General features: G+C 51.0%; 1 protein-coding gene across 1 annotated transcript in view; it reads right to left on the minus strand.

Moving 5' to 3' along the window:
- The window catches only part of PTPRG (protein tyrosine phosphatase receptor type G), an 808,607-nt gene that overhangs the window by 64,279 nt on the left and 732,837 nt on the right, over window positions 1–11,491 (minus strand). Inside the window, exon 14 of the mRNA XM_045290127.1 lies at window positions 6,356–6,442. Within this exon, the coding sequence (XP_045146062.1) occupies window positions 6,356–6,442 (87 nt within the window). The remainder of the gene's footprint in view (window positions 1–6,355; window positions 6,443–11,491) is intronic.

Below are 11,491 nucleotides of genomic sequence, written 5' to 3' on the forward strand. Positions count from 1 at the left end.
TAACCTCCCCCTGCCCCCCACAGTCTCATTCTTTGGAGGGAGGAAATGCAAATCCAAGTTCTATTTACTGAAAATGTGTGGTAGTTAGGTGATTTTCTGTCCCCTTGAAGGTGTATGGAAGTGTAGGGGTGAAGTCCAGCCTGCTGGTGCTTCCCTGTAAGGAGGACCCTAGGAACCTCCTTATCGCTCTGTCCCTCGGCCCTCCCGTTTGTTGGGACCCTGCTACTGATCCCGAGAACTGCTGGTGCCCGGCTGTTTCCACCGACCTTCACTCCACAGGACTCCGCACCCGCCAGCCTGAGATCTCCTGGCATCATTGCCTGTGGCGATGTGAGTCTGAGCAGGGACTTAGGGAATTACTTTCAGACTTCTGGACTTGAGGTGGACTGGGCTGGGCTGCCTTCTTGATAGAAAGCTCTTTCTTGGACATAAATGAGTGTCACTGGATTTGTTTCTCTAGACAGCCTAGCCTCACACAACATACAACTTCGTACCTGAGCTCCAAGCCGGTCCAGTCAAGCCCACTGGTGAACACTTGTTTCATTCGCATGCTGATTGGCTGTACTTTGCGGGAGAAGTCAGACTGTAAGGATCTCGTGAGGTATTAGAGTCACTTGGGGGTGAATGGTTAAGCCCTTGGCTCTTAAACAAAAGGCTGGTGGGTCAAACCCAGCCAGAGGTGTCTCGGAAGAAAGGCCTGGTGATCTGCTACTGAAAACCAGCTGCAGGAAGAGAAGCCCTGTGGAGCACAGGTCTACTCGGGCACAGGTAGGGCTGCCAGGAGAGGGCACTGACCTGATGCGGGCAGGTGGTTGGTGAGGTGTAAAATGCCCCTCACTAGAAAGCCCAGATCTTGAACTTTTATAATACTTGGGAGTGTGTGGGATGGGGGAAGGGCAGTTGCTTGGGACATCATTGTATCAAATAGGTTACATTCCATATGGTTCCAGCATTTAAACAACAAAATTTGAAACCATAAAAGTCCTGAAGAAAAAGAAAAAAAAAGTGTAATCTCAGAGTTGCGACTTTCTCCCTGTGACTGAACATCCAGAAATCAAAGAGAACCCAGATACAATTGTGCCGAAGGCCAAGGAACGTGGGGACATCGTGGCACTGACAGATGTTTTGCTGTGTAGAAGAAAACAAAATGTCAAAGCCGCTTTGTACACATGATTGGAAGTCACATCACAGAATAGGAAGAAATATTTGCAACCCGTGTTGCTGATGAGAGGCTGACTTTTCTGGGCAAATTGAGGAGTAAAAGACCATCAAAAACCCACAGGCAAAAGTGGGTCAAAGACAACAGTTCACAGGAAAGGAAGGACATTGGTTCCAACACGTAGAAGATGCTCAGCCTAAATAAATAAATAAATAAATAAAAAGAAGATGCTCAGCCTTGCTCGGGAGAAAAATACAAACTACACTGAGGTACCATTGCTCACCCAACACCTAAGCAGACCTCCCAAACACCCCAAGCCAGGTTAGCTATGGGGCTCGGTGCACTCATACTTAGCTGAGAAAAACTCACCCTGGTATCCCAATATCCATCGCAATTACAAACACACGTCACCTTGGATACAGCCACCCCTTTAAGTAGACCCTAAAGCACCCCTTCAAGGAAACCCTCCAGATGTGCGCACAGGATTGCAAGAGGACATACCAGATACCAGCACAGTTACTCACCATGATGCTGCTCGTCATAACAGAAGACAGGGGACAACCAAATGACAGCCACAGCAAACAGCTTAAGTAAATCATGGTCTGTCTATGTATTGTATATAGGTGCCCCCCCACCCCCTTGTGAAAAGTTCCCTTCATGCTACTGGGCTTTGATGAGAGACCTACATCAGTGCAGGTTTTCTAACTGGAAAAAAAAAAATCCAAACAGGATTTTTCACTTTTAGGAAGGGAAACCAGCTTTCAGTGTTTTGCAGCGAGCCATCTGAGGGGCAGTGCACCCCACAGTGGCATCGCTGAGAGCCCAAGCCCCAGGAGCTACCTGCCATCAGCCCCTTGGCATCAGGCATCAAACCTCGAATCCATGGACACTGCATGTCCATGTTATTTCCGGCTCTGTGTTACCGGTATGGTTCATCAGGCTACAGCTTGGGTCTGGTCACACTCAGCGCTTTCCCACACCGACAGAGCTCGTTTTACTGTGCTCTGCTTAGGATGCTTCCCAGATACCCGGAGCGCTTCCCTAGCTGAAGTTGGGTGGCAGCTCTGTGTCCAGCAAGTCTGTGGACACCAGTTTTCAGTGGCAGGTGCTCACTGTGCGTCTGTCACATTCTGGTAATTCTCACAGTGTCCACCTTTGTCATGATGCCCTTGCACACTGGTTAGCCCACAGGGTGGATATCACTTTGATGTGCACTGTGAACCAATAACGACAGGTGCTTTATTGCAAAGGCCTTCCGCTAACTGGGCCATCTCTCTCTGCAGTAGACCTGTATACATTAATGGCAATCTTTTCTTTGCTTTATGCCATTTTGGCTGATGACTGGTTTCATAGGAATACACTCCTTTCAGAATGGAAAAAACCTGTAGTCTACTGCTCAAAAAGACAGCGGACAATTCTGCCCAATTGTAGCGCAACACGAAGCTCCTGAGACACATTGCACCACATGAGGGGACCTTGGAAACGTGATGAGCAAAGTCAGTCAGCAGGAGGGCAAATCCTGGAAATTTCTATAACATATCCAGAACGGGCAATTGCACAGAGACAAAAGTTTATCGGTGGCCAAGGCGGGTGGCAGAGGGCAGTGAGGAGGGGTTGCAGATAAGGCACCTAGTTGCTGTTAAGGGGGATGAAGTCACTTGGAAATGGATAGCGGCGACAGTTATGGTTACACAATCCAGTGGACATAATTAACGTCACTGAATTATACATGTAAAAGTGGTGATAGTGAGTGCTTTGTTTGACATATATGTAAAATCTCACAATAGAAAATGGTGAAACTACATTATGCATGGAGAAAAACTTGCCAAGTTGGGGGGAGAGGGGGAACCCCCTAGGTGTATATAGTATCACACTGTGTAAAGAGGAATGCAAGGTTATGTAACTATAGTTTATATAAAAAGATAGCAACCTGGGGTAGACGGATAACAAACTAGTGATATTTGTGAGTGGACGTGGATTTGTGAGTGGGAAAGGGCACGGAGATTTAGGGTTTTATCACCTTAAACATTTGGACTTTTGACTGAAATACTATTAGAACTTAAATCAAGTTTTAAAATGAAAGACTTGGGTCTGCTTGGTTTCCTTCCTCCTGTCTGGGGGAAGCATCAGCTATCTGTTCTCACAGCCGTTTTCCTGCTTCGCACAACCCTTTCTGCCTTGCTCTGGAAAGTGCATAGTTCCCCTTTGGCCACAGGGAAAGCCCCCTTTTACGGTGAGCAGTTAGAATCCCAGGAAGGGCAAAGGATACGACCTTCAGGGACATGTGCATGGTCTTTGTGGCCACTCTTGTAATGACCCGGAAGCCTGCTGGGATCGCTGGTGGTGCAAGTGGCTACTGGTCCGGTTGCAAACTGGGAGGTGGGAGCCCACTCAGAGGTGCTGTGGGAGAAAGGGCTGGTGGTCTACTTCTGAAACAGCAGCCCTGGAAAGCCCTGTGGAGGCAGTTCCACCATCATACACCTGGGGCTGCCAGGGCCCAGAATCCACTCGACAGCAGCTGGTTACAGCGTGCAAGGTTGCCAGTTAGGCATCTTTCAGGGCTTCCTGGCCATGGTTTGCTTACAGAGGCAGATCAGGAGAGGAAGCACGAGTGGGCGGAGAGAGACAGAGGGGAGAGGCAACAAGTGGATGGAAGCACACCTCCACAGCCATCTGTTGGGGGTGGGAGCATGCAGTCCTTGGAAGGCCTTCTTCGACAGCAGCAAGGATGGAACAGGGTCAGGAGACAGTAGTAAAAAACGCCTGCTAACAGAGGGGCCTGCAGAGGGAGGAGGCGTCGCACGTACACAGTACCTTCAGGAGGGACGAGGACGTCTCCGCTCAGCGGGGAGCAGACTCTGACAAGGAGTGACCCCCATACGGAGGAGCGGAACCCTCGAGCATCTTGAGAACAAGCTCTGGCGCTGGCCCGACGACTCGCAGGCACAGAGTGGGCAGCCGGCGTGCCCCGCTGCGAGGACGAGAATCGCTCTGGGCCAGGCCCCGACTTGGCCAAGAAGTCGGAAAGCCCCATTACATAACCTCACATCGGAGACCCTCCATCTCCTTGTCTTCATGTAGGACTCATGCAGCACACACTGTCCCCAGAGCAGCTCATTCGGTCCCCTCGTAATAACCTCACAAAGAGGGGCCAGCATCAGACCCATTCTTTGGATGAAGGGGTATGCTTACCGGCACAGAGCAAGTGGCACAGCTGCCGAGCCCAAGAGGCTGCCTTTATCTGAGTCCAAAGTTGTTTCAACCACCGTCCGGTAACACATTTTAATACCTGATTCCTAGTCAAGAGGGTTCTGTGAATACGTGTTGCTTTCTCAAACCGACCCGGGGATGGAATGGACGGTGTGCAGCCCTAGTGTGGACTGAGGACCGTGGAACACAAGACAGCCCTAATGACCCTGCTAGGATCTGAAATACACCTGTGGTTAATCCACTCCTACATTTGGGGTCCGGTCCATGAGGAGGAGGAGGGGCCCTGGCAGCACAATGGGCTAAGGACCGGGAACAAACGGAAAGTTCAGCCAGCGGTCTGAAGCCGTCCGCCGCTCCGCAGGAGAAGACGGGCAGTCTGCCCCTGGTGAAGATTCACCTTGAAACCCACCCCCGGGAGAAGTTTGACTCTGTCCTAGAGGGTCTTGCTGAGTTGGAATTGAGGATTTGGGGCTTGGGCTTGGATGTGGACTAGAGAAAGGGGTGTGGTGGCACCGAGGTTAAGCACTCAGCTGCTAACAAAGAGGCAGGCAGTGCCAACCCACCGGCGCGGGAGGGAGATGTGGTGGCCTGCTTCTGTAAAGCCTGCAGCCTCGGACCACCACGTGGCAGCTCAGCTTGGACCTACTGGTTGCCTGAGCTGGACGCACTGGCAGGCTAGCACTCATAACAAAGTGCCCGTGCTACCTGTGACACACGGGCTCTGTCAGGCTTCACATTCAAAAACCACGTGCTGTTCCTCTCAGACCCAGCACAAAAGTCACGTCCGTGCTCCCGTGCTGAAGATTTGAATCCAGTTACTCAAGGTGGCCTCTACTTCAATTTCCACCCTTAGAGTGTGGGACATGTATTCAAGATTGACGCCTTCGGAAAGTAGCATCAGATCACAGGGAGAACAAGGACATTCCCCGGGTTCGCTGTTGCTGTCTTTCGACAGAGAAAGCCAACATCGGTCCGTACAGCTTAAAAGAAGACAAGCTGGGGGCTTTCTCGTGAACCGGTCACGACTCCTGCACTCTGCCTTCGCAGATCTCACGGGCGGACCACATCAGAACGCGGCAAAGACGGAGGCCTGGCCGTCATGTCACCCTCCAGATTCACTGACCGCCGGGGCAGGGCGTGGCCGTGAACTCTGCACTGGCTCATGGAAAGTGAAAAGCAACCAGTCCTGACTTAACAGGGATGAGTAAAAGTAGCCTAACTTGCAATTTAATATTACAATGTTAATTCTATTAATAACAGGTGGAATTTGCCTAGGATCACCTTTACAGAACTATCAAGCGGCTCCCATACGGTGAGATTAAGATCACACAATCGTTACTTATAATAACCCTTTCTGGGACAGTACGTTTCCCACATAGGCAAGCTGCTTAGAACTCATATGCTTTTATCTTTTTTTTTTTAATGGAAGTAATTGGATAGGATGCCTGGTCACATCTCTCTTCCGCTCCTATACTCTTCTTTCTAACTTTTCTGTACATTTTGGATTCTAACAGATATATATGTATATGTATATAAATATATATACACATATATCTTTTACTTACCAAGATAAATGCATGCACTACTTGAGGTTAAAAACAAAAGTGGGGGGTCTACAGCATGCAAACATCTGAAAGTTTGGAAAGAAAATGGTTGCAAAACACAGACTCACAGAGTGCACCCCAGCACAAACCACCCTATGAACAAACCACACCCCCCACCCCAGCCAAAGCGCAACCCCCCCTCCACCCCAGACAGCAAAATAAAGCAATGCAAGCACACAGCAGACAAATGTGAACTGGGTTCAGCTAACCCCAAGCTGGGCTGGCCTCTACAGGCAAGTCTTATCTTGGGGGCGCTGGGGAAGAAGAGGTGAGCTTCAGCATTGCGCTGGCTAGAAGACTTTAGTCCCCATGGCAACAAAACAAAGTCGGCAAGCCAGTCCCAGCCCTCGAGACACCCCCCTGAAGCTGGGCCGCCCCTCACCTGCTCCCCTTCTCTCCTCTCTCCCCAGAAGAAGGCACTTCATGGAAACGTCTGGGAAAGCCCTTGGACTTTATTTTGTTACACCTTCTAAATGAACAAAAAACAAAAGAGAACAGGTGTAGAAGACAACATTTTCAGTTGGCCACCAATGCCCTCCCCTTCCACTTGAAGACAGACACCCCCCCAGTACTGGGCCTCATTTAGGGCAATTTAAAAGAGGGAGCTTAAACCCATAGATGGTTGGTTTTATTGTGTGGCATGAAAAATGAAGAAATGGGAACTTTGCCACCTGTAGGTATAAGACACCTGGCCTTGCCCGCCCCTGGACCTGGAGAAGGTAAGGCTATCACAGATATAATGAAGTGAATGTGCCCACGTCCCGCCCATAGCTTCCCGAATCCCCTCCCCTGTAAGGCATAGTGCTAGAGCTGACCCACTAGGCATCAATCAGGGATGGCCTTGGGAGGCAGTTGCCAGGGAGAGTGTAGCCAGGCCACCTGCCCCAGCCCTGCTGCATAAACCCTCTTCCCCTTCCCTATCTCTCAAAAAAAGCCAACCAAACCTCACTGTCATCACGCTGATTCCGAATCACCATGACCCCATAGCACAGGGCAGAACTGCTCTGGGGGGCTCTGAGACTCACTCTTTATGGGAGTAGAAATCCCCATCTCTCTCCCTGATGGAGGGAGGATGACTAACAGCATTGCACCTCCATTAACTAACCTTCTCCTAAATAATAGAGTCCATGTAACCCTGCATGAATCCTTGCCTGTTTGCTGGACTCTGGGCACCTAGTTTGGGAAAGAAGGTCCCTGTTCAGGGCACCTATTCATGGTTGGCAAAGTGGCCAGGAGTCCAGGACATCCCAGAAAGCCACTATGGGCACGGTGGGACTAGGGGGGTTCATAGGAGAAATCCTGGGGTAGGGCAGAAGGTTCCCTCGTTAGCTGGAGGGCTGGGGACCAATACATGATGATGGGGATGCCTTGCTAGGAATTCTAGCAGCAGCAGCAGGAGGAAACAAAGTCAAAAAGTGATGATTGCTGGTAGCTGTGGGCCCCTGGCTCCTCCTCCTCTGCGTGCAGTCTGTTCAGCAGAAACAGAAATTCAGGTGAAATCATGCAGAGCTGAAAGCTGAACAGAAGGCCAGCCTCGACCACAGAGAACTGATGAACGCGTGTGTGCTGAGTCAAAGAGTGAATGTGCTCATTAAAAAGAATTACCGCGGCAAACGATATTGAAATGTTTGTCAAAGGGTTAATTTTATTCTTATGTACTTGTCCTCGAAGATGAGGATTGTCACTAACAAATCCCTAAGCATCATGAACTCCTGACAGTTTAGAAACCCAGAAGTTTCAAGGCTACCCCCCAGAGCAGAATAGAGCCAGGGGTGGATTGCCTGTAGAATAATTCTAACTACAAGTGAAAACAGTAAATCCAGCCCCAAATATAATCTCTCTGTTAAAAACTGTTAAATAGAGACCTGGGAATGTAGCTGGCGAATCTATTTTCTTTAGCCTCCCTCTAGCCCTGTCTGCTTAGGACCAGTTTGTCTTCACCTCAGAGACGTATCAAAAGCAAAAGCTATTAACGTTCACCCAGCAGGCAAGGCCCTAAGGGATGCTGAAGGAACAGCACAGCAAAGGCAGGCCTTCAAGAGGGTAGCTGCTTGGCTAAGAGTGTGAGCTGGTTGTGGCCAATTGCCCCGAAGGGTACAGCTGGAAACTGGGAAAATATCAACAGAAACTGGCATATCCACAGACCAGGTACAGCGCTACAGGAAAACCCTTTGTTGCGCACAACTGGTAGGAAACATCACCCAAGGAACCCCAGTGACCGTAGGAATGCCCTATCCCATAACAGGGTGGAGTTAAAGGCTTCACAAACCAGTTCTCTGACAAAATGGCCTGTCTGTCTGCACCTGTCAACGAGTGTCCTGAGTGCTGAGCTACACCAGATCCCTGGGCCAGTGACAGTTGTCACCAAAGTGGCAATCGACAAAGCGGAGAGCTGGCCCCACAGAAAAGCCCTGTGGTCGAGGACTCAGACACACACCTGAGGAGGCGTGGGCACACAGATGGTTCAGCCCAAGGCAGCCCTCCCTGAGGGGCTGCAGTGGCCACCCAGCCAGCTACTAATGGTATGTATGTGGATCAATGCAGGGTAGCCGATGGAGGAAGCTCAGGGCTACCTGAATGGTCCCGATACGTTACTTAGCTCGGCTCTGCACTAGATAGCAGGCATCACCTCCATCAAAAGACAGGCATAGAAGACAACAGACCCTTTGGGCTATTGCCAAAGAAATGAGACTGTCTTTTTCTATGAAGCAAATCATAGAGGTTTATAGAGACTGCACCAGCCGGCTGCTTGGCTGGGAAAAGCACAAGCCTGTTCCCCCCAAACTGGGCGGAATGCTCCATGCGGATACCCCAACAGATGTCCACAGCAACTGGGGAGCCCACTTCACCAGACACAATGGACCAAGCAACTGCCAACGGCCCTGTGGGCTGCAGAGACCTCAAGCGTCTGGCAAAGACGTGAGATGCTTCCTGCCTCCTCCTGGGAGTTCCAACAACCTACTGCTGCTGTCCGCCCAGGACCAGCCTCTGGGACACCATGGCCTGTCTCTCTCCCAGCGGCAGGGGAGACCAGTGCTCGGTAGTTCATGTCTAGTTACCTTGGGGACAGGCTCCCATTAGGGTGGCAGGTGATTGCATTTTGCCTGATGCTCTTGATTGACCCGATTGGTGCTTCTTACTTCCTTGTCTTTTCAACCCTATTTCTGGCAATGCTCTTTCTTGCCAATTTGTGCTAGAATGATGGTGGATATGAGAGACCAACGCTAACATCTTCAGCTGTTGGCCTGCTGAGGAAAGCTGTCCAGGCCAAGGCCAGTGACTGGGCATGCCTACTGGACTGTCAAGAGTAAGGGCTGGTCCCCTTGCTCCCCCTTCTGAAGCTAATTGTCCTGTTTGCCATGCAGCGGTCTTCCATTGTGGGATTTATTGTTGATACGCCTGTGGCTGCAAATCTCCAGAACCCAGGTTTGAGGGCTAACGTGGAAGCGTGGCGATTGGGCTGTACAGGCCTTATAGAGGAGTTGGGGTGGAGTGTATAGTAAGGTGACCAGATTTTAACATTGGTAAAGCAGGACAAAAGCGGGACACCATTGATAAAACTCATGTCCTGACAAAATAGCCACATGGCAACCGAAAACCGTTTACCCTAGCTTGTCGTGCATTCTTTCCAAAAATCGGGACTTTTGAAAAATGCCGCGGGACATGGGAAAAATTGTTAAAAATCGGGACTGTCCCGCCCAAAGCGGGACATCTGGTCACCTTAGTGTATAGTCAATGAGCACCCCTCCTATGCCATCCCTGGCCTGCCCACAGTCTACCCCTCCCCTGTAAGGCACAGTGCCAGGGCTGACCACAGAGAACACCCGATCACCCAGGCCGTTTCCAGGCAGTCATCGTGGGTAGGCCTCGGAGGAGCAGTCCCAGGGAGCCTGCAGTCAGCACACCTACCCTCACGAGGGACACCTCCCTTTCCTGACCTTAGCAACCACCACCACCACCTACTGACTCCTACACACTGCCATTACGTTGATGCTAACCCAGAGCCCTTGTAGAGCTGCCCCTGTGAGTAGTGAGTCTGGAACCATGTATGGGAGTAGAAAGCTCCGTCTGTCTTCCTCAGAGGCTGGTGGTTTCAAGTTGCTGTGGATCGCAGCCCAATACGTAACCATTATATCTCTGAGGCTCCTACCTTACACAGTATAAAAACTTTGGCTTTGCTTGGGGCAGGGGGTGGGCGGTCCTGTGGACCAAATCCTGACCCTGTCAGCCGCCACATGGTGACAGTTTTGCACCTCACAAAGTAACCTCCTATATGGTCCATGTCTCCCAGAGTGACTCTTAGTCTGTTCTCTGGGCTCCTGGCACCTAGTAATTGGGAAGGACGGTCCCTATTCAGGGGTCACCTCACAAGAACCTCTCTCTCTCACCCACACACCTGCTCAACTTCCACCTTTGCCTGGCTGCAGTGGCAAATGGGTTGGTTTACAATACTGGTATAAACAAACCTGGCAGGAGTCTACTGGGTACCACTTGGCCCTCCACCATGCCACCACTTTCTCCGAAATGGCCGCTGTTAAACAAATCTGACTTCTCCATCCACACGTTCCTCTCCTCTCCGGACAATTCCTAATTCACAGCCCAGACTGGACTACATAGGCAAGGGGCCTCGGATGAGGAGGACTAGCCGCAGGAGAGCGAAGACTACATAGGAAGTCCTCTACTTACTACCCTCTCCTAACACTAACCTAAGCACCGCACCTACCCCTTGACTGTGGCATTTAAAGCACGTAGTTTTGCCAGACAAGAACATGCAAGAGGTGCTTCATTAGCTAATTAACCCTACTTAACCTCCAAGCCATCTGGGCTATAGGATTTCGCACCGAACGCCTCTCTATTCTTTGCAATGGAACAGCAAGGGCAAACGCTGACAAACTGTGGTCCCTTCTTTTTCATGCGGAGGCGCTGCAGAACCCCACTCCCCACTGTGAATCCGGGCACAGGTTCCAAATCAAGTCTGCTGACGGGTCACCGACAGACAGGTTCTGCTGCTGGGGTCGAGCGTTGAGAGGGTTAAATCCGAATCTGGCGCATCTCCCCATCCCAAGCCAGGCTTTCCTTTATTTCGAGAACGATGAGACTTCATATTGATTGAAGTGCTCGACACAGGTCTACGACTTGAGGAACTCCAACGCTTGGAACCGCGATTAACAGGGAGAGATGGCGGGCAGGCGGGCGGTGGCTCAGAACTTCCTGTCTCCCTCTATTGAGAACAATCTGGAACTACAACTGTCCGGAAACATCGCACGGGCGCGCACAGCGCAGCTGCAAACGTTCGTCGGAGGAGACTCCCGAGTGTGCTGGAGTGTGTGTGCCAATCTTCCTAAGAACTTGGAGTCTGCAGCTTCCAGAAATATTTTGACGTCTGCTCACCCCTTAGCCCCGCTCCGAGCGCGCCAGCGTCTCTCGCTCGCTCGGCGCGCGGGGTTTGGAGCGGCGCCGGCGATCGATCGGCGCACTTCCCCCACGCAGCCCCCGCCCGTCAACTGACAGCGCTCGC

Source organism: Echinops telfairi, unplaced genomic scaffold (assembly GCF_000313985.2).
Source record: "Echinops telfairi isolate 266 unplaced genomic scaffold, ASM31398v2 ScPeMD7_31;HRSCAF=116, whole genome shotgun sequence".
In the NCBI taxonomy this organism is placed as follows: Eukaryota; Metazoa; Chordata; class Mammalia; order Afrosoricida; family Tenrecidae; genus Echinops; species Echinops telfairi.